Below are 24,913 nucleotides of genomic sequence, written 5' to 3'. Positions count from 1 at the left end.
TAGTAGTGACCTTATACGAAACTTCCAAGTACTATAGCGATCACCGTTAAATTGTTGTATATTTCTTTTACTTCGCGAATCCATTTTGAGTAACACTTTTACTATTAATTTTAATTATTTAAACAACTTTAAACATGACCTGGGCCCATAACCTGAAGGGAAATGGGGTAGGTATAATAAGACACGTCTGCACTGTTTGACAATGTTTTTAATAATGAATATTAAATAATCAAGTAAAGCTGTTCGTTGATTGAATGAGTGGTGAGCGAATGTGAATGAGTGAAAGATTGAATAATATAATGAAAGAGAAATCTATTATGTATAGAGGCTTGAATTTTTGTATATTCCAACAGTTTGAATTCCAGGAGCATCCGGTTTTTGTAGTTTTTAGTTAAGGACACAAAAATCCTCCCTTCGTGAATTAATAAGGATTAGTAAAATTTATTTTACAAACAATTACCCACAAATAATATATGTTGTAAAATTAATATTATAAAAAAAAGTTCTTATATTTTAGTTTAAAGTACATAATTGAAACTTTTGTTCTGTTACCTTTCAAAATTAAAATTGTATTTATTCAAAGCGGCACTTTCAGCATTTTTCAATCTTTATATGATTTAATACCTCCAATGCCAATTTGTACATATGACACAGATTTTTATCCAACACATTCCTTGTTTCTCATGACGTTTTCCTTCACCACATGAAATGAATAAAATTATGAACACTAATTAAGTAAATCTCAATTCAGTTGTATTGGCCTGAGTTTGAACTCAAACCTTAAATCATCGGTTAAAATTCAAGTGATCTTTAGGCAATATTATTGTTGCTTTACGTTTATTTAATATTTATTCATTTTACTCCGTGTTTATTCGTTAGTTTCCTGTTATTTATTATTTCAATAACTATCAATTTTACTGTTGCACATGACGTGTACATTTTTAATTCATATAAAATAAACTTACTACATTTGAATTAAGTGCTCAAGGAGCTGGTGGTGAAAAGTTACCTTTAACAAAGAATAACAACGCCATTTTTGCTTATTATTTAACCTATTAAAGGTGATATAACTTTTCTTTACAAATTATGCCACCTTAAATGTCACATTTTCATTCCTAGAAACGAGCCCCTGTATTTTTCCCAATCGCTACAGTGCAAGTGTGCAATAAGCAGCTAGCGTGATTTCTATTAGTTCGTATGGAGTAACTATGTAGGCACACGCACGCTACTTTAAATCACCAAAAGAATCATAGCGTACTGGAAATATACTCTACTACATATCGCCGACATTAAATGAATATTTATGCCCACAGAAGAATTTATTGTTCTCTGAAAGTATGTTTTTTACACTATCGTTGAGGGTAATTCGACATTTTTGTAAAAATAGTAGTTTTTAATAGGATTTGTTAAAATATTTTCTTTTTTATCTTTTCTGGTATTGGCAGATACGTTATAAGTATTTCGTTAATCTATGTCGGAATACCGGTTGTACTGCTCCCTCTTAGGTAAATCTAGCAGGTGATAAGCTAAATGACGTATCAAGATGTCTGCCATGCATGTCATGTTCGTGAAATAATTTGTTTACAAGAAACTACGAAATCAGTTAATAAATAATTACCAAAACATGTAAACAAAATGCCCACGTAGATAATAATACCAATTTTTGACCCACTAAACAAAATATATCCTGTATTCAGGATACAAATTAATTACTGCTTTCAACAACTAGACGATTTGTGGTCAATTGACCGTAACTCGGTGCGCAAAATCTCAGTACCGGACAGCGCATTTAGTAATATACGTATAAGTCAGTGAAAGACGCTTGTAAAATAAAACGACCATAATATTTTGTGCTCTTTATTCAATTTTTAACAGTTATATTAAGGTTTTATTTCAGTCATCATTAGTTTTTATTGGAAAAAAATCTAGGTTACAGACTTCATCGTCCTTAAAATTGCATGCAATTTAAGACTATCGGAATCAATCTGATACTAATACATGTCATTAAGTATCATCATATCAATTGAATACAATTTTAAATTTAGTAGATATTATCTTACTGTTATTTTAAAAATTAATAGGTAACTATTAGGTACGATTCATTGCCGTTTTAACTTTCGTTTCAATATCAGTTTAGACCTTAACTTATAATTTTCCAAATATTCCTCTACATGTGTTTAAATGTCTTTGGAAAATAACAATAATAATCATTCTGATAAAACTTATAATAAAAAACACATACTTAAGTATAAAACATACTTAAGAATCAACAAAATCATATAAATACAATTCTAATATAATTTATTTCCTTTTATATTCATTAGTGACTTTCGTTAAGTCAATAAATAAAATAAAAAACAAATAACCAAAAAGACGGTGATGGAATGTTTAAGGTACAGATAGATTTGTGATGTATACATAATTGAAAATACTCTTATCATTAATAATATAACTATTACATACATAGATAAACTCTCACTCATTCATATATGAGTAGCACTAACAGAGAAAAATGAATTTTATCTTCTATTCTATCCGTCATATTAATAAATGTCACTTTCTTACTTAAATATACATTTTGTGAGAATGTGACGAAATTTGTAAAACACACTGGTACCGATTATTTCATTTACAACTTCTTAACTAAAATGTCAGGATTGACATAATTGCTATCGTTTAAAACCTCGCAGGTGGGAATGAGATAGCAGTATTTTATAGTCCTGCGAAATTGGTTTAATTAAGATTTAGAGTACAAATTGATCGACACCAATGCGTTTGTTAAGAAGACGGTATACAGTTCAACGAATTAGTCTATGACTACTAAAATTAAAATCTATGAAACACAAACCTTTTTCAAGACAATATATCTATGATACGTGTGTGTTAACATTGTAACATGCTTTGCATTAAATTAATATTTTCTATTCAACATTTAAAAGAAACAATAAGTACATATGTCATACATATTCATAAATAGTATTTTTTTATAAATATTTCATCATAATATTAAATATTCATATTATTATTATTTTTTTCAAATAAATAAATACCTAACATTTCAAATATTGGGAATGAATTGTCTAAGTAAATAAAATATATTTATATTAGATATAATTTGCTTCATATTTCATATATTTGTTGCTATAAAATAATATATGTATATAAGATTAAGCGATATATGAATGACGGAATTTATAGATTATCTACCGTCTGTTTCAAAGAAAATATAATGCAATAAAGTAACCGCAACTTCATATTTAAATTAAAATAAATTATTTTTTTAATATGGCAATACTATCCAAAGTCAAACCAGTGCTACTCGCACGCCATTACGTCACACACCTATTAATAAATTCATGTATAATATATTAATTTTAACTATATTAAATCTTATCTGACTCCTTACATTATGAAACATTTTAAGATTTGAAAACATTATTTTTAACAAATATGTAAAGAAACTGTATAGCTATAGTTAATTATTATTTATTGACTATTAGTGAATTGTTTCGACTATTAGTGGTCTAATAGTGACAATTTAAAATGATAACTACAAAAAGAAAATAATTTTGGAATATTTTTAGACGAGTAACAATACGAAATTTTCAAGTGCGAGTATTCGAACGGATAAATAAATTATAATCAAGTTTTGTTCAAGTGAAAACCAAAGAAATGGATTTTTTTTTTGCTTATATCGATTTCTTTATAAATCTGAGCAGTCGGATTACTACGTTGAGCAAACGAGGTAAATTACCCGCACTTTAAATTTCAAACAAAATGTAACTTTTTTTTTCTTCTGACCTTACCCCCTAAAACTACTTAAAGTAACAATAGTGAAAGTGAATTATATATTAAAATTCAGCTACAAGGTAGTATCTTTACAGGAATGCAAATGTGCAAAAGGCGAGAATTTGAATGAGTATTTCAAAAAGGCGACCAAAACTTTAAAAATAACCTTATTTTATATTTATTTATGGAAATATTTAATCAAACGTTTCTAATTTTTCCAAAATTATTATTTATACCACAAAATATAGTAATTTTCACAAAAAATCAGGATACGTTTTAGTTGATCGCCTAATTGAAATAACAAATTTACTTAAAAAGTTTACATTATCAAGGAAAGGGGAATGAATCAAACGATGTTTAATATTAAAACGATTTACATAAATACCCGATATCATCTAAAATCAAAGATTTTTACTCCAAAGATATCAACAACTTATATATTTCCTGTTGCAGTTTCAGGAAGATGTCAATTTAAACATACATATATAATAAACAATAAATACATCAGTTTAAACAAAAGCGATACACTACAATGTTTTTGCGACCCTGTGACTTCTAAAAACCTGTGATATAATTAGTCAAAAAGTTCCCCAACTAAGAAACAATAGATACTTTTAGTGTTTTAAAATTTCCACACAGTTAACACTTTCATATTTCAGTGTTGCCATTAAATTTGAATATATTCTAATAATAAGTCATTACACATGTCATCTCATTAATAATTATTACAATAAGGTATCTAGTTTTCGTATTCGACGTTGTATTCTGTTAATAAGTCGAGATTAATGAAGTCACGTGACATTTTAAAGGTCTAAATCAAATTGACGTGTTTTTAATATTGTATCTCAGTTGGACAACCGTATCGTTACTTATAATAGGATAGATCTTACAATTAAATATTGAAATAAACATTTGAGCTACAGTACACTCTAAAGAGTTATTCATTTAATTATTTCCTCCTTGTAAATTACCTACTAATGTATAATTATGTACATTGTTCTAAAAATCATTGAACAGTGTGATGAATTGTTCTTGTGATACCAGTCATTATTTGGCACAAAATGTTTTGAGCGGTGTTGCACCAAATCAAGACTCGACTGTTACGCAAACAATAATTTAAGAACAATAAATTAACGCATAATATAAATAAATAATTAAATAATAACGATGTTTTATCACAAAATATATAAAGTATAATACTTTTTGGTTAAGTAACAAATAAAAAAAGGTCTTTTAACAATGCTTTCTGTTTTAATATATGCCCACGCCCGTTTTTACTAAACATACCCTTAATCATTATTTTCAATGTAATGGATTTTTAAATTATACATTTTTTTTTTTATTGTTACAATAATTCGAAAGACTTTTCCAATGTGCCAGTGTGCCAATTATTTAAAGTGTGATAAGTTCCTATAACTTGTGACGAAAAACTTCACACCTCTAAATTTTTTTTAAACATCGTTGTATTCTCATCTTTAATGTTCAATTTTTAAATTTTAATCCTTCGGTCAATTTTTCTCTCATGAAATAGACTTTATCATTTGCTGGAATCTATTTTATCATTTACAAAAAAAAAAACAACCTTTCTTTTGCGTATTATAAAATATGGCACTAAATATTACATTTGAATTTGTACCTTAACACACAATTATAAAAATCTATTTTAGCTTAAAACAATTGTAAATCGACATGTCGATGTATTATTATGGTATTCAAATTAAAATACTGCAATTTGAATATTTTTGACTTTGATTTTTTTTTAATTTTTTGAAAAAGACAATGACAAGGAACAAAAGTCAAACGATCGAAGTTAAAATGGATAATCAAAATGAATCTTTTTACTTGGGTAATAAGATCTATTTCAGATCGACATTGAGAGTAACAGTCATTAGATTATTTGATCATCCATTGTAATAGAACGATCTCCAGTATTACAAGAGAAATGTCGGAACATTTGAAAAAAAAAAAACTTTATTACAAAACTTTATTAGTCTATTTAGATTGAAATTGAGATTATCGTCGTAACGAGAAATAGATTAAAATTAAACTATAGGCGTAATATCAAATCTATTTTAGATCGTCAACGAGAATCCAAGCATCCCTGGGGGAACCACTTCAATTTGATATATAAGCAAACGACATGTCGATTGAATACATACAAAAACGAAAATGTACTTTAATTCCAAAGTCCAAAATGTAACGTCACGACACGTCGATACGTTTAACAAGTAACTGTAAGGTAAGCGGAATAAAGTCTATTTCAGAACGGCGGTTTGACTTACAGGTAGCAGTCGGTAGGTCAATACACCCAGGAGACGGGCACCCACTGCGGCGACGAGCGCATCCTGGCGAGCGCGGCCTCCAGCTGCCCGAGCGTGTCGTCGATGTCGTTGTTGACGATGGACATGTCGAAGTAGTGGCCGTACGTGCGGCGGAGCTGGTCGGACTCCCGGGCCAGCACCTCCAGAGAACCGTCGTACTGAAAGTTCAATTATTAAAAAATCAGTGCACCCACATACATAGTAAATAGTCATTGGCAAACGTTTCCCCTATGTTTATATATGTGATATTTAGAAATATTTAAATTTTAATAAGAATGTTTACATTTAAACTAATAGTAACCGAGTCTGTTAAACAGTGCTTGACAGTTCACTATCAAAAGAGGAATAATAATCAGTACCAATAAATAATAATTTCTTTGAACATGAATCACAAGCATGGCTTAGTTTCGTATAAGGAGCTAGCAGGAGTGATATCAACATTAAGCACGCAAAAACGAGGGTTTATTAAGTTTATTATTTTAGTTTGAAAGAGCGATGTTAATTTTAAATTAGATCGGCAAATCGATTATACGTTAAAAATTAAATCTTGTCTTAAAAATCCTGAAGGTCACGTGTTGGGAGCGCCTCGCCGATTATGTCAATTTTGGAAAATCGGCGAGGCAACTCAGGTCTCTTAAATATATTTTTTGGACAGGAGGCGTGATTGCCAGAACACTACTTGTAGCCGGGCACTTGTTTTGTTTTTGTTATATGTAATAGGAGTAGGTATATAGGCAAGGTCCATTGGCAAAATAGCAAAATAAGTTTTACTTACATCAGCAACGTTGTTCAAAGACGGTGCTGCGACGAACACGACGTACGGCGCAAACTCTGCAGTGCGTAAGATCTTCAACGCTTGAGGCTCCACGTCCAGGATGGCGATACGACGCTCCGAGTGGATACGGCGGATAGTTTCCAGTTTAGTTCCGTACATTGCGTCTTCGTGGGTTCCTGGAAAAGATATCATTCATATTATTTTCTATAACCTCCTTAACAGTAATTGCAGTTGTTTAATAAATACTACGTGTAATTGTTAAACGGTTAGTAAATTTCACATGGATTAAAGGCTAAAATACCGTATTCTAAATATTCATTAGCAGCAATATCAGCCATCATTTCATCGTGTGTTACGAAGTAGTAGTGTCTGCCGTTTTCTTCATCGGTACGGGGTGGTCTAGTCGTATCTAAAAACAAAAAAAAAAAATACAAATTTATTAAAGGATTTCAACCATTGTTACTTCAGTTCATGATATAGCAAGCAGCAGCCGTAACTTTACGGGCTTCTCCTTCGTAGCAAACTGGACCAAAAATAACTCACGTGGTATAGGATAAGCATATTGGTCGGGATGACGCGCAATGAGCGTATTCTTGATATGACGACGACCGACTCCATGTGCACCCAAAAGCACTATGGTCTTTCTTTGGAAAGCTGAAATTTTATATAGAAGATTTATTGAAGGGTTGATTATTTTAATTATAATATATTTAGCTCGATTGAAGAAACCGTATATAATACATGATATTATTAAAAGAGAAAATAATGGAAACTCACAGGGAAGTTTAACAACTTCTTCATAAGTAACAACATCGAGCTGATCAAAGACGGCATTGTGTTTCGCCAAATATTTATCCTTTGCTTGTTTTTTCTTTCGTCCAAATATCGAACAATTGACTGTAACAAATAAAGAAAACAAAATATGTCAGAAAATATCCGATGAAAATGATTTTATCTTCGACACTGTATTATTATAAAAATAATATAAATTATAAGTGAACTACTTCTCACTAATACCGATTGGTTATTTGTAAAAATTCTTGATACTTGAACAGCAAAAACAATAAATCTATTATTTAGTTAAATAAAATTAAAAGCTGACAACGTCGAGGATAAGTTGTTAATATTTTCAAATTTAGAAAGAGAAAATAATTATCTAAGAAGTATATTATTACGAAATGTCATTCTATTCAAAATCTTATAACACATGATCCTAGCATGTACACAGCTACCCTAAACATTATCAACGAAATACAATACACTACTAATACAATTAATGTTATAAGCACTGGTACCTTACCAATAACTGACAAAGAATGTATAGAACGTTACAACATTTCTACTAAATATTCCTGAATTCGAACATAACGACGATCAGCAAATTATCTATACAAAGTCAAAGAAATTACCTGTATTCTCGCATCCATCGGTATGCGACACGCAGCCTTCAGCTCCTAGCCGCACAACATTACAATACGATCATGCAAACGAAACTCGCAATGGAATGGAACATGAGGGCCGCTACGTAAATAGGGCACACATTGGGGTATGCTTAGCCAATGGGTATAAATATTTACTTCCACAAGAACTAATATACATTTATTATATAATACTACGTTCGTAATGGTAAGCGATGTTCATTGTGAACACAAATATGTATGTATATAAATGAAAATATATTACTGAATTATATTTACACAATTAGACAAAACATTCGGAAAAATGATTACTAAGGAATTTAATATAAAGTAATTCCACGATATATCCTCATCGAGATTCTGTATATATAAATGTAAGGCTTAACATTTTCATTTTAAATAATAATGATAATGAACCTTGGAAAACATTTACAAATATATTAGACAAGCCTTTTGGACTAAACGAAACAAAACTATGTAGACAGTTGACTAAGCAAATCCCAAAACACGAGAAAATCATATTATGGAACAAACTCCCTCGAATTTTTGACAACTTGACATCTTCATATTATCATGTTTACATTTTATCTACACATTTCATACACTTTGTACCTAACTAGGGATTAACAACGGTTTTAACAAATTATCAGGACTGACGTGACTAATACCATGCATATTTAGGGTTTTATGACGTCATAATCATTCAATTATACCGGGAGCTTGTGTAAGTGGCGGAATAAAAGAAAACTTTACATACCGACTGTAGTTTTGTCCATATACGTTAATGTTTGAAAGGAAAATATGAAATGTTAATATTTTTAAACAAATACTAAGATTAAGATGACGATGAAACTAATATCCATCAAACATATAAATCTAAGGTGGCATATATTGAAATATGAAAATTTTACTTGTAGGTAAAACAAAAATTGAGACTGTGAAGTGCAACGAAGATTAGATAATACTTTTAACAGGATTTGAGTCCTATATAAACACTGCTATAGCAAGCGTTCCTCTAAGGAGAATCGGACAAGATGATTTATTTTTTCAATAACTATTCCATCCTAAAACAACACAAAGGAGCTAGGAACTTAATGCTTAAAGTTTTAATTAAAATATACACACCGTACACGAAATTCAAAATGAATTGAAAACAGATCAGGCAATTTCTGTTATAACAAAAAAAATAATCTTAACAGCACCTTTAATGAAAACTGAATACAAGGAAATAATTTAAAATTTCACCAACATTAATCAAAGATTCGCCTTTTAGTTAGTGATCTTCCGATCTATTAATCACCATACTTGCCAATTTCGGTGGAACAATATATTGTACTCAGATTTCTATTAGCCTTAATGGAACATTTGCTGATGAAATGTTCCCAACGGTTATACACAAAAACTAATTGCAAAATGGCCAGACAGTTAACGTTTCAAGTAATTCTGGCAATACTGATTTTGCGTGAATAATAATAATTTAAACGGTTTCACAATTATCAATTTTGTGTCTGACCATATTAAACTGGCACCAAGCAACACCATATTTTCCTAGCTTAGCAAAAACACACAATGTTAGGGCATATAATGAAATAAGAAACCTTGATCCGTATTAGATCTTTCTGCTGCTGCACAAGCTGCTCTCCATTCTTGGAGCTCTGGGCTCGGGATGAGACCAGCGGAACCACCTGAAGCATCTTTCCTAGCTTGCCACCAATGAGAATCATCTTTGCTTATAATCTGAAATGAACGATACTCTTTCCATTAGAAAAAAAATATCTTTACTATAATATAGAAATCAACTGCTGAAGGCGCTGCTGTAACTTACATCCTATGTAAGTAAATTTTAGTTTATTTAGTACCTGCAATATGTCTCCGGTGTTAAAGGCTATGCCTGCTTGTGCACAAGGTATGAGCTCATCTTCCAAAGGATCATAGTCGAATTGTGCTCTTACGAATATCTGAAAGTATTTTTTTTAATTTATTACTCCAGTTCCACAGAAGACGCCGCTATTACTGAAATATTCTTAATGATTTTTGGTAAAAATGAAATATTTTAAATTAACCATACTGACATTGATTAATATACCTACATACAAGCTAGTAATTTTATTAACGATATTTTTTTAATTAAATCAAATACTCCATTCTCTAAATTTTGCAAAGATGCGAATAATAAAATTATTCATTTATGGATATGCTAAACTAATATCTGTATGTAGAATATATGATGAGGTTAATAATTATGAATATGATTTAGCTAGAATTAATGCATGAACCTCGTCAGTAGTTCAGATGAATGTGATAACAACGATGATATAATGAAGCAATGGTAAAGAACAACAAGCGCACAGAAACGGAGGAACGCGAGGACGCGCAGCCATGCCCGGATGAGAACAGTACAACACAAAATAACTTAAATGAAAACAATTGAACATAAAATATGATAAACAAAACACAACATAAAGTAGCAACGGCTCTGGTAATCGCTACTTACTAGCACGGGCGAAGGCTTTATCCGGAATAGCTAGTTAGAAGAAAATAAAAAAAGATTGTTTTAGTTATTTATTTATTCTTTTATTCACAACCAGTATGATGCTTTTAGGACAAGCAGTTATTTGGCTATTTATGTGCGCTTGCCGACTTTTGAATCAACTACTTTTTTTTTTTTTAATTAGTTCTCAAAACCACGCATTAGTGCCACACAACTATTTGAAATAAATATTAGAAACTACATTAAACACACACTTTTATTTCTAGTATTAATAAAGTTGCCTTCTTTAAATAAACTTTTAGCAAAATGCACAGCATTCCTAGAACACAGAGACTTGAGGGTTGCCAAGAGCACTATGAGTAATTAATTAATTTCAATATTGAAAATAAAATAATTTAAGTATGTTACCTCGCAAGGAGGCGGAGCAGATCGATACGACGGTACTATCTTGAACGTTACTGAACCGCGAGCTTCTCGCTGGAAGACGATTCATTTTGTTAGATTATTATTACAAAACAATATTAAATATCTAAGTAACGAGGTATGTAAGACTGCAGATCCAAAGGTCCTGTATTAAGATACAGGTTCATCAAGACTTCTACTTATGAATTAACACAAAACAATATGACAGATGTTTAAAATTCTCAACTTACTAACATCGGGCTGTTTCTGAAAATTAGTGACCAGAAAAAGCTACAATTAAACTTAATTGGCTCGATCCAGATTTCCAACCCAGGACCTTACGATCATTAGCAATACAAGATAAGACCAACGAGGCCTATACAAATAATCATATACATTATCTATATAATATATTTATATGTTTTTAATTAAAAACTTCACTCAAAGGAGACACGCGATCTGAAATAAATCTGGAAAAAATATATATTAAAGAAGACATTTATAATTTACAGCATAGACTTATGATGTCCTGTCACCCTAACTCGTTTCATCCACGGTAGCCGGTTCACGAAAATATTCTTAAAAGAGAGGATATTTTCGAGGCACGGAAGTGTAAACACTGACAATTTCCAGACTTCCAGACGGACTGCTACTTAGTAAAACCAATAGCTATTTAACAGTTCGACGGGACGCGATTTAAACCCAAAATTTTCGGTTCTACAGCCTTTTAGCCTCTTTTTTTTCTAGATTAGATGAAATTTCGCGTGGAGATAGCTGAGTCCCGGATGTCCTACTTTTTTTAATTCACCTTTCGATGGGATAAAATTTGTAGTCTTATAAATTTCGCGCGGGTAAAACCACAGATTCAGCTAGTTTACTATAATGTCTTTCATACCAGCATCCTTTGAAGTTGTGCAACGGACTGATTAGCGACGGGCGTCCCGTTGATTTCCTTGATCTCATCGCCAACGTGCAATGTAGCCTGTCTATGAATCATGCCACCGTGCATAATGCGTGCCACGATGCACCGACCGTCATCTGCTAGCTTCAACGTTATACCCTGGAATATATACCTGATTTATGATATTTATTTATTAGACGGTAGTATTCAATTTAATGACCATCATTAACTTAAATTTATTAGTAACGATTTTGTTTTTGTATTAAATCGGATTTAAGTACATTGACAATAAATTCTAATATTTTCTTTAATCTGAATTTCAATTATGTCATAGATTGCGTAGAAAACTTCTCAAATATTTTTCAAAGTGTAATCATTTTAATAAATGATCAACCTAAAAAAAGAGTATTTCACAAAAAGTTTTTATTCAATCCATGTGCTAAAACGTTAAAAAAAAGTTGTTTATTAAATTGTATTGTCATCAGCGTCAAAAGTGTATGCAAAATTTTAGCCCAATTGTAAAAATGATTCAATACTTAGTTGAAATATGTGACTGACATTTACTAACAGTGAGGTTAAATAAAAGTTAGTAACAAACGACGAGTACATGTTATATGAACAGCACGAGTCATTTAAGATTTCATATTTTTTCTTTTATTAACTTAAAACAAATATAATGTTTCATCGAAAATGCTCCATTACCATGGGTTCATCGGTGTTCTTCTGGAACTGTACGAGGCGCACTCTGGTCACGTTTTCAAACTCGGGTTCAGTGTCATCCTCCTCTTCGGTCGGAGGCTGAGCTCTGCCGTTGACAGGAGGCGGAGAAGCCCGCAGCGATTCTTCGCCGTACACCTCACGCGCGACCACATCGTGTGCTTGTAGTAGGGCCTGTTTAATAAAAAAAGCAATTATTAATTTTTTTGTCAACATTTAACTTAATTGGAGATCGGCGTGGGTTCATAACCACGAAATCATTAAGAATTTCCATATACATAATATATATATATATATATTTATTATATATATATATATATATATATAATAAATATATATCATTCAAGAAAAATATCATGAAACACTCATAATTAAGTCATACCACACATGTGGTGCGGTCTACTAACTGACTAATAACTCGATGGACGTGGGCTATTCACAGACCGTTAATTTTAAAGATTCCTTATTTCGTTATTTTAAAATCAACTCATTTTTATTGTTGGTAAAGTATGCATTCTACAATCATTCTACTTATAAAAAAGCACGATAAAGTAACTAATATAAAAAAATGGTATGACTGTAAATTATATTTAACGAACACGTTTGCTAAATTCGCAATACAGAAAACGATAGGAGTATTCCCTCTAGAGCTGCCAATATTGCGGCTATCCCTTAATTCGCGAAACGTTCTATGCGCAACATTCGACAAATTCTGGAAAATCACTGTAGATTGATGTATAAGTCGATAAGTCGATTATCGCCAGATTGCTGTTTGCCTGTATAATAGGATTGATCAAGTATTTGGAAGTGTGTTATATGATTAGGAATGTATAAATACATATATATTTTATAATCTGTTACGAGTCGATTGCTTCTGAACCTAATCTTTAAAGACTACGTAATAAAATTTTCCTTTTTTTATTGTTGACGCAGGATAAATCTTCACAGATACCCGACACCTGGGGGGGATGTCGGGTTATGTGTGTTTGTACTCACTAAAAACCCCTGCGATGACCGTCATCAGCACGGAAACGGAGAGGCTGCGGGATCGCTTTCGCAATACGTCAGCTGAATAGAATATTCCTAATAATTCAAAATAATTCTTTAACGTTTTAATTTCAAATTTTAAGTCTTAATGATATGGAAATGCAGACAGCAACACATATCGAAACCAAGTCAAAAAAATGCATATAATTCGGACTATCATTATCAAATTCTTATTAACCGATATAAAAAAAAAAAATCGGTTTCGTCATCGGTTTTATGAGACCCGAGTCGCTTTGAGACAACGCGCCTTCAAGAAATTTAATCTATAGGATGTCCCAAGTTCTCAAAATTCAATCTTGCGAATATTGAAACAATTGAAATCCTATTACTGTGGAACTCCATAAACAAACTACTACAAAAATAAACAGTTGTAAATACATACATACAAATATATCTTTATTATTTCTACCAAGTGTATTGTTCCCAACATTAACGAGTCAATTTCGTTCAACAATGGTCTGTGATGCATTCAATGACAGTCTTTGATCTAGTATGTGATTGGAATCAGAGACTCGACCAAAGGACGTACGTACTCTCTTTGTATTTATCCGAAACCACATTCCCAGTTAATATCACAGAGGTCGGTTTGATTCAATCAAGGTTTCCTTTTACTACACAACCACACGGTGATTGCTTTTTATCACTGTTCAAACTAGAAGTGAAAGAGATCTCGTACCGATAATGTTTATTATTCAGTTGGTTACTAAGTTGTTTAGTGTTCGTGTAAACCTCATGAAATTTATTTCGACGATCTCCGTGGTCGAGTAGTGTGTACACCGGTTTTCATGGGTACGCCACTCCGAGGTCCCGGGTTCGATTCCCGGAAGTTCAGTAATTTTCTATGTCTATTGGCTCGGGTCTGGGTGTTCGTGGTACCATCGTTACTTCTGATTTTCCATAACACAAGTGCTTTAGCTACTTACATTGGGATCAGAGTAATGTATGTGATGTTGTCCAATATATTTCTTTATATTTATAGCCAATGTTCAAGGTTAGAAGATTAGCCTGCTTTTTTAGTGCAAGTATAGATCGTTTGGCTTTAATTATTTTATTCCGAAACGTTAATTGTCAAATATCATGGTCACCGCAATATTCAATCACGGTTTACTTGAATATAATTTATAATTTATTCCTGAAAAGTAATAGCTGTGGTTCGGTAAATATTTTCTTTAAATACAATCAGAAAGCCTTAGTTTATCATACATATTCCGAAAGAAAAGGATTTCCCCTTTCTTCCTAATGAAAAGTCGTTTGACATTTCTCATTAGCAATTCCATAAGTAAAAACGTTTTAAAAAACTAAAGTTATAGCTGTTCTAATGAACGCTGCTGGCAATGAAACTTTGCCAGGTCGAATCGGACAGTTATTTGCAGTTAGCGTTTGCCAAATCGTCGAATAAGTGTGCCTCCAAATGAGGTGAACCATAGCGACGTAGTTTAGCGATTTATCTGAAATCTAAAATTGGGTTAACCAGTCAGCGCGAAAATCTTGTGACGAGTTTTAGTGCCATATTTACTTACAACTTTATTTTTTTATATATTTTTTATTATATTTATACTTCAGTGAATGACAGAAACTTTTGGAAACTGTGGCTGTATCCAACACAACGAAAAAAAAAACATTAAACAAAAAAATATAATAATACTTTTGTAAAATTATTTTTCTATAATAATTAATATAAAAAATAGAGATAGTTTTTGTTCGTATTCTTAACGTCCACGCATCGTTCATCCGATTGAATTGAAACTTTATACACTTGTCGTTCACACACGCGTGACGGTTTGGCACGTACGTGCGTGAAACCACGATGGTAACATTATCGTACAACGGTGACACATGAAATATCACATGTATCGCGTAATTATTCACAAAATAAAAATTCAACGTTGCAACATGCACTGTGCAAAAGCCTTAAAAAATATGAAAATAAAATAATACAAAGGTCAGAATAAATTAGATTATTTTAGGCACTATTTTTCTATGCAGCTCTGCGATACTTGGTCCCACTGCAGCGTAGACTTAATTTTTAGAATAAACTTTGCTATTTCATTCGTAATTTAGAAGCTGAACTTGTTCAGCGTATTTTATAAAACGTTTAGATAGTAACGAATGTTTAACACTAAAATATTAAACTTTGTAAGCGCGTTTTATAATTGTTATTAAATGTTAAATTACTTTTACAGGACGTTATAGAGTTTTCGTAAAGTTTATAAAATGTGGGATCACGATTCATTCTAAGTAAAATCTTTTCTTCTATTCTAACATATTATGCCTTATAAGAATTTATATTATTATTCTAAGAATTTATACAGATTTGTTTAATTACAAACTGACTGAAAGATCATTGGACTTTTTTGAATTTAATTGACTCGAATTTTTTGATTATATAACGCGAAAACAAGTCCTCGAATGCAATGCGAATACTTTTCATATGCAAATGTAGACATTGTACTCAAAAACATGTCTTAACCAAGTCTTGCTTTCGAATATCCTGTTTATTCCAACAAAATATATTTCTGTTTTTAATATGATTTTGCCATTTGCATTGTTAACTTGATTCCGTTTCCTACAACCGCTAAATTTCAATACTTTTATTCATATTAAATGTCTTGGTTTTCTCAACTCGTTTTACTAATATACAAATCGGTTACAAAAATTAATTTTACAATTTAAAGTTTATTTAGTTACTTTAGTTTATTAAAAAAAAAATGATTATAGGGTAAGTTCCATCAACCATCAAATTATATTCCATCAATCGGATCATCACGACTATTTTCTATTAAGTTCAGTAAAATAATTTTTCTCAAGAGAACAGACTCTAGCCAGTTCTCTTTTTGAGAAGAAGGTTTGGACCTTAGATGCAGATTTCCTCACAATACTTTCCTACTACATCGAGCACCACACCAATTAAAAACAAATGAAGCCAGTAAAAATTCATCAGCACCTTGGTCTGAGCCATCGTTAATTAGACAAATAAATTTCAATTCTATTGTCACATGTTAAAAGCCAATATTTATTAACATACATTACAATTTGTTTAAAATAAATACGTCTATATATTCCAGTTGTTATTTAGTATTGTAGCGTCGACTGGTTCATTTCCTATTTTCTCATCAACGTGACCAGATTTTGTGAGGACGTTTTGATTTATGATTTGGACCATTCCAAAAAGCATCTAAATCCTTGTTTATATGGCGAAGAATATGTTTTCATGTTTATGGTACAACGTTAGCGAGTTTCGACTGTTTTCGAGTTCTGTGATCGCAGCGTTACATTACAAATAAAGGTAATAAAAGCTTAATGGAGGTAAAATAATAAAAAAAAGGTACGATCGCGAAAAACCCGAATATAAAATGGGTACGAGCAATACTTGTACATTCCAACATACAAATTCCTTCGTCATCGTTTAATTTCGACAGTCTTTTCTTTTTTTTTATCTATCTCTAAATGATTAGAGGATACATATGCTGTATGGAATTGACGTTAAGTTTAATACAGTTAAAGTTACGCGGTTGGTGGAGTTACTAGTTTTACCAGTGATACAACTTTGTGCAGGCCCGACTTTGTATATAACATACACATTATATGTATATATACTGTTTTGTTGTGTTTTGGTTTGACATTTGATTGTTTGTTATCATAGACAAGGAAGAGGGACATGACATCATATATACTACGAGCTGTGTCAGCAACTTCGTGCGCGTTTGAATTTAACAAAAAAAGTTTTTGTTGCAGTTTAAGTTACTCCTTATTACATCAGCTTTTAGCCAGTGAAAGTCCCGTCAAAATCGATCCAGCTGTTACAGAGATTAGCCGCAACAAACAGATAGACAAAATTGTAAACAATGTTACGCATATGTGCTTGGTTCGCAAAGAAATAATGTCCTAAAAAGACTGATAAAACTCTAATAAACATAATTTATTTTTTAAAGGTCATTAAACTTATATGTGGGCCAGTAATAGTAGCCCAGTGGTTAGAACGTATGCAACTTAACCGATGATTACGTCCAAACCCACTGGCAGGCACCACTGAATTTTGATGTCCTTAATTTGTGTTTATAATTCATCTCGTGCTCGGCGGTGAAAGAAAACATCATGAGGAAACCAGCATGTTTCCAATTTCAACGAAATTCTGTATTCCACCAACCCACATTAGAGCAGCGTTGTGGAATATGCTCCAAACCTTCTCCCCAACGGGAGAGGAGGGCTTAGCCCAGCAGTGGGAAATTTACAGGCTGCTAATGTAATGTAAACTTATATGTCTTGCAAGGAAAGTATACATACCTACATATACTATTCATAGTAAAATTTCTTGATTAATTCAAATAAAATTAAAAAGCCACGACTCATGAAACGCGTCCGTAGAATTTCTCACACACGATACCTTAATTCGCAAACTTCAGACTCGTCACGCTTCAACGAATACGTTGAATTGAATATTGAGAAAACCAACCGTTTCAATACGGAGTTTCTCTAAAAGCATTGATATGAATATAACAAATAATACATTTTGAATCGCAAAAGTAAATGTTTTGCGATTCTGTGTGTTTAAAATGATTTTTAACCGATTCCAATAAAATATTCGCCAGAGTTTAAGCAACGATTTTATTCTTAAAGGGATTCTTAAATCATCATAATATCTTACCGACCAAGCGTGAAAACGGCTTTATAAAACGAAATAGAAAATAACTATAACACATCAATATAAACATTAATGACTTTAAAGTAATAATAATAAATAACAAGAGTCGAGAATTTTTCTATGACTCTGAAATTCTATGACCGAAGCATACAAACTTCGCGCCTAAAAGTAAACGTGAGGCCTTCTGATGTGCAAAGAGCGCGCGCTCTTTTTTTTTTAATGTATTACAAATACCAAGGTTTTGCATGCATTAGGCGGAAAAATTATAATATAATACAATTATTAACTGAACACACGCGGTTTCAAAAAATCATTCTTTGTTTTCACGACTAGTAAAATATGTTTGTATAATTGACATTTACTTTTTTTATCGAAACACTAGTAACTGTCATTTTAAGTAATTTACTTTGCTCTAAGTTATTCGTAGCTCACTATTGGGTAAGAAGCGAGCCAATTGTAGCCTTTGGATTACGTCTTGCAGACAATTTTACAATTCAGAAGTAAAACAAATTTTGAATACAATAAGTTAGATAAAAAAAAACCCGAACCAATCATGACCGGATGGAGCGCTGAAACGCCAGCAGTCTCTCAATCTTGAATACCAATTTAGAATATCTATTCAAAACTTGTCAGTAGATAAAAAATGATGCCATATTTACTTCATGGGATTTCAATTGGCACAAAGAAAATATTTTAAGTAAGAGAAATACTGTCCGCTTTACCATTTTAGAGCAGATTTCTGCCCTGACGCCGTTAACATTATTTAAAGCCAACACTACACGATGTAAATAATGTACATCTTTAGACATACTCACGTCAAAATATGTGTATGGGTTTAAAAAATACATTAAAGAGACTTTTTAATACATTCTTAAGAAAAAAGTTTTATTTTATGTTTTATAATTACTAACCCAGATGATATAATTTTCTTTTTAAATTAATAATGACTAAATAAACAGTTAATGATAGTAAGAAGTTATGGATGCCAAATAAATAAATAAAATAAATATTTTGACGACACACAGTCACTTTTGAATCATATTTCAGTAAAATTTTATCAGAACTCATTCCGAAGGTACTCCACTCGTGAAATGTTAAAAACCTACTTACCGTCAAATATATTTTTTTATTTCTAGTATCTCCAATATGTATCTTTCATATAGTTATGTCACATCTAACAATTTACGATCGTTTTTTAAGGTGAGTTTCGAGTTTTGGTCTTACAAAACAGCTGACTATATCAACACGAAATGTTCTGTTAATACGACAATTTATGGGTAGAATATTATTGGAACGAGGTGTTGAAGTGGGTTTAATCTCGTCTTTACCAAATATTTGTTTAGGTCATACGGGTGTTTGTTGTCGCTTGGGAGTTTTCGCTTCCCAGATTCAAGTCTCCCCGCAAAGTGCCATCGAGTTTGATTCAATTATCTATGTTCGTATTCAGCATAAATGTGATTATTGTATAGGTTATCGATGGTGAATATATTGATAACGCATTTATAATATACCTTCATTGTTCAATCATTGACATACCTATTCTACTAAAAATAAAAATGAAATCTTTTGATGTATTTTTTAATTTCACATAGTTCGTTAGACAAGCTAATTGGATACCTGATAATGAGAGGCCATTACAAAATACATTTATGTTGTAAGCTGTGTATTGTTATGTTCCGGTTTGAAGGGTGAGTGAGCCAGTGTAACAACAGGCACAAGGGACGTAACATCTTACTTTCCATGGTTGGTGGCGCATTGATGATGTAGGAAATGGTTAATTCTTACAACGCCATAATCTATGGGCGGTCACTTACCGTCAGGTGGCCCATTTGCTCGTCCGCCTACCGATATCGTAAAAGCTATCACAACTTACACCTTACACAATCAATGCACCACCAACCATATAAAAATTAAATATATATAATATTATAAGCCCCCTAAGCCTTTAATTCATTCACCCCTCCAACCGCAACACTGTTATACTTTGTATTATAGTGTTCTTGGTCTGTACAAGCAATAATTTATCCCTAGAGCGGACGCCGTGTCACAAACTATACTTATAAACAATATTGAATACTGACAATTCAAATTGACACTTAGGATTGAATTCTTGATTGTTAATAAGTAGCAGTAAGGCGCCCAGCTATTGTGGCATATAATAATTATTCTCAATTATATTTATCTTAGTGATTTATTTACCAATACCTTATTTCTATATTTATATTAATATTCATTATTAATAATTTAGTTAATCAACTTAGTAATAAATTAAGCTGTGAACAATAATTTAACCTTAATAGTTCGTAAACTGACTTCCGATTATTTTTGTATAAAGAAGGTAGGACGCGCCAAAGGAACACATTCGGTTGTTTTAATAATTCCTGGCACAACGTTACGCTGTCCAAATATTAGTAATTGAAGTGTACCAATTATTGGACTGTGTTTTAATTTCATAAAACCCACAAGTGTTAACATGATATTATTTTAATTAAAATTACACCAACATCTTAATAATCTTAATAATCTTAATAATGTTCAGGTGTAAATTTGGAAAGCGGAATATGAACAAACATTTCTGTATATATGTATGTGTGTGTCTATTCAATAATATAGAAATACATTTTACACGAACCATTGAATTCGTCTTTAATGTACTGAAAGCTTTGATCAAAATTACAATTCTGTACGTCTAAACGATATAAAGGCAAATATTTCGTACTTACATTCGCTTTTACTTATATTTGTTTTGTGACACGTGTAGTTCATATGTGAATAAATTAAGCAAATTGAAAAAATAAAACGAAAGGTAAAAAAATTGTTTAGAAATTTCTGGAAATATTATTTCTTTGTGACATCACTACAAAGCCACGACATGAAATTAGATTAAACTCTTCATAAAGTTACCTCACACCACTCGTACCTCATAAGTCAACGTTTAATATGAACAAACTTTTTATACAGGATACCTATTACTCTCGAGGGATAGCTAAAAAACTGTATCGTTCATCTCAAAGTCGATACAAACGACGATGGTAATATACTTTGAAGAACACAAATATAAAATTAGATGACATTTCGAAGTAACGTTAAACATTATCAAATCCCTCAAGCGACGAGCTCAGAGGCAATTCGCCTCAGGAATGCAATATTCTCCCGACGTTATTACTAAACTACCGACAACTACGAAGTCGTAAATTTAGATACCGAAAGCATTGCTTCATATGCAAAATATGAAATTGTTTCAAATTACATGAATGGTACAGAGCAATTTCTTATTAAAGCATTAAAAGTTTTTATGCATTAAGGAAAAATACTTTAGACACAAATAATAAACATATATATCAAATAATACTATTTAAAGCATTAAATTAAATAATAGTACGATTTCGTTCGAATAAAAATATTTTTTCAGTATTCATATAACACCATGTATTTTGTGCCGTAAAGAGATCAGGGAATATTTCTAATAGACAATAAAACTCGACATATGAAAATAATCTATTACATTTTCAATTGCCTGAAGCCGGTATCTTATAAACATAGCTATTTGAACGATATTGTTTACGTTAAAGAATTCATTGGATAAAATTTAAATGATCAAAATTAGTCTTACCGTGTTCTAGTAACATATATATATATACGTCGACCACGTGCCTCCTTTTTACTGAGGAGAATTAAAAAAGACGTTAAAACGTTCATTAAAATAATTTAAAGCAAGGAAAATATATTATATATGTAAGAAAAAAAACCACAATTACAAGTTATGTAGGAAACAGAGAAAATTTTAATTTAAAATCTCAATCTTGTACGGAAGAGGTGAATGATTCAATTTCGCACAGTAAATTAAAATTCAAGGGTTGTTTGCTTAAAACGAGAAAATTGTCTCCGATGTTCAGTCTTTAAAACATAATCTAAGTTCGGAACGAAATGAGAAAATGCTTGAGATATTCGTCTCTAATAAAGGACTATGTAAATTAAGATTTGAATTTATGTTGTAATTTTGAGATATATATGATTCGTTCAAAACAAATTTAGTTCCTTAGAACGGCGATTGTAACTCATCCGGTTTATGTTTTTGACATAAATATATTATAAACGTTAACTAATATTATAAACGGAAATCTACACTTACAAAAGGAAATCTGTATGTCTGTCTGTTGCTCTTTTGAGGCCAAGTGATTGAGCGTTTTGATAAAATTTGGTAAGCAGCAATAATCAAGGAAAGACAGGCTACTTTTTTTATACTTTACACCTTGAAATGCAAAGCCTATATGATATAAGAAATTGCCATTTTAGTCATCTACACCTTTAAAAAAGCCAATCTTTTCATACACAATACTGCAGCAGTGATCATTAATTTTTTTTTTGAAATACAGTTGTTTTTTTTCGTTTCAACTTATACTTTGATAAACAGGCATGATAACTTTGTATTAGTTCATCAGTTCATTAATAATTTCCTAAAGGTAAATTACATTAGAGATAAATAATTGTCATTATTTTTACTTAAAAAAATAAATAAATTTAATTCTACATATAAATATTTCTAAAAATCGAAAATTGGTTGAATTCCAGGGCTAGTAATTGTTCCCTTATGAATGTCAATCACACGTCTATCAAATTAGTGTGTCATAGTTAAGTTGCTCTACACAAATATCATTTTCATTCCAATGTCACAGTTCAGTCGCTAAAGCGATATCAACGCAATTACGACGAGGACCATTCACGTTAAATCATCAATATCTGAATAACTTCGCTCAAAGAGCGATTATTATAATAATTTAACAAAAAATATACATGTTTTTTATGTCTAAATACTTGGAAGTTTCCAGTGGAACTAACCAATTAACTCGCGTGTTGCGAAGTGATACTCTTACTTGAGGATAGCGAATTAGGAGACTACGAGGTCACCACGAGAATACCATTGAATTATTTTCATATCGAACGCAAGTAAAATCCAAAAACATTACTTGATATTTCCATCTTACCAATAAAAACGATAGTATTTTCTTTGGTGGTAGACATTTGTGCTAATTCACCTGGGTAGGTACCAACTAGTAATAAGCTATAGCCACCAAACAGCAACACTTAGCATTAGTAGTAGCCAAGGGACTTAACACTTACCTTCTAAGGTTGGTGGCGCATTGGTGATGAAAGGAATTGTCAATATTCCTTACAGAGCTAATGTCTATGGGCGGTGATGATCACTTACCATCAGGTGATCCATTTACCCTTCTGCCTATATATATATATAAAAAAAAAATGATACCTTTTTCTTAGTAGTTTTTGTTTTACCTGTTTTTCTAAGTATTTCCTAGCACTTGATACAAATGATATAAGATCTCTCAAACTTAAGGCTGGAATCTGAGCCTAGCGATCTGCAAAGATCAATTTTAGATAGAACGCGGGTACCATATCTTATGTTCGCGCAAGATTAAGGAGCTAGTTTTTAGAACCGTAGCCTATGATAAAACCCTTAAAACCTTATAGTTTCCTTTAGCCTACATATATACAAACGATAGGTAATCTAATTTCAATTGGTTTTAAAGAAATTTTCCAAATATATTACGAAGGAGTTTTCCTCTGATGTTCGAATATGGTGGCGCATTTGTAAAGCAAAGGTTGATTAATATTTCCAACACCGCCAATGTCTATGGGCGGTGGTGACCACTTAACATCAGGTGTCCCATTTGTCGATCCGCCTACCTACTACATAAAAAAAAAGTTTATTACAACATCAGATAACAACTACAAATATTTCAGCTAATTTGTATGGCCTGATTGCTTACATCCAAAAATAGCAATCGGTTGCGTGAAAGCTATACCGTTCCTATTTACGCAATCAAATAAAAGTGTTTGTAATTCAGATATCAACAGGATAATGAGATTCTCCACTGAAAGCTTACTATCCAGCGCGATGATCCTACAGACGCAGATTTTCCCAAGTCTGTATCTAGATCTATTTACTTTAACAGTCCGCTTTTCTAGGATATTCGCAAAATCTGATTATCTTTACAGGGACGTTGCGATGTATATCCCGCTTAGTCTCGATGGGAATTCATTCAAAGCCCGGTTTAAGTGTACGATGAAACACTTCACATCGGTATATAATTGTATTGTCTCTTAATTTACGTACATGTTGTTATATTTATGAATAATATATAATTTATTGAGTCTGTTATAATTATTCATTTACAATTAAAAGCGAGAAAGTAGTGCAGTCTCAGCTAAAGATAATAATAAAAACAAAAGGTTTTCTTTAATTAGAATTACATATGTGTGAAATCTTTATTGTACACGTAAACCATTCTCATGCATCACTCCGTCAATTAGTGAGAACCGTATAAAAATCCGTTTAATATATCTGAGTCTTACTTTATTATATTATATACAGTGACGAAGCAACCATATAT

At 31.5% G+C, this 24,913-nt stretch overlaps 1 protein-coding gene across 6 annotated transcripts in view; it reads right to left on the bottom strand.

Moving 5' to 3' along the window:
• Positions 1 to 3,123: 3,123 nt before the first annotated feature.
• The window catches only part of LOC125067188 (peripheral plasma membrane protein CASK), a 272,403-nt gene continuing 250,613 nt past the window's right edge, over positions 3,124 to 24,913 (bottom strand). The window contains exons 12-24 of one of the 6 annotated variants that reach the window (XM_047675623.1): positions 12,800 to 12,988; positions 12,092 to 12,256; positions 11,203 to 11,271; positions 10,798 to 10,827; positions 10,163 to 10,261; positions 9,902 to 10,040; positions 9,061 to 9,063; positions 8,295 to 8,339; positions 7,663 to 7,782; positions 7,429 to 7,539; positions 7,187 to 7,294; positions 6,886 to 7,061; positions 3,124 to 6,268 (exon numbers count right to left, since the gene is read on the bottom strand). In XM_047675623.1, the coding sequence (XP_047531579.1) occupies positions 6,089 to 6,268; positions 6,886 to 7,061; positions 7,187 to 7,294; positions 7,429 to 7,539; positions 7,663 to 7,782; positions 8,295 to 8,339; positions 9,061 to 9,063; positions 9,902 to 10,040; positions 10,163 to 10,261; positions 10,798 to 10,827; positions 11,203 to 11,271; positions 12,092 to 12,256; positions 12,800 to 12,988 (1,434 nt within the window). In that variant the 3' untranslated portion in view covers positions 3,124 to 6,088. The remainder of the gene's footprint in view (positions 6,269 to 6,885; positions 7,062 to 7,186; positions 7,295 to 7,428; positions 7,540 to 7,662; positions 7,783 to 8,294; positions 8,340 to 9,060; positions 9,064 to 9,901; positions 10,041 to 10,162; positions 10,262 to 10,797; positions 10,828 to 11,202; positions 11,272 to 12,091; positions 12,257 to 12,799; positions 12,989 to 24,913) is intronic. The other 5 variants (XM_047675625.1, XM_047675626.1, XM_047675628.1 and 2 more) reach the window with 5 other exon arrangements.

The sequence above is a fragment of the Vanessa atalanta genome, chromosome 11 (assembly GCF_905147765.1).
Source record: "Vanessa atalanta chromosome 11, ilVanAtal1.2, whole genome shotgun sequence".
NCBI classification, from domain to species: domain Eukaryota; kingdom Metazoa; phylum Arthropoda; class Insecta; order Lepidoptera; family Nymphalidae; genus Vanessa; species Vanessa atalanta.
Note: the sequence above shows the minus strand (reverse complement) of the source record. Positions and strands in the feature narration are given on the sequence as shown.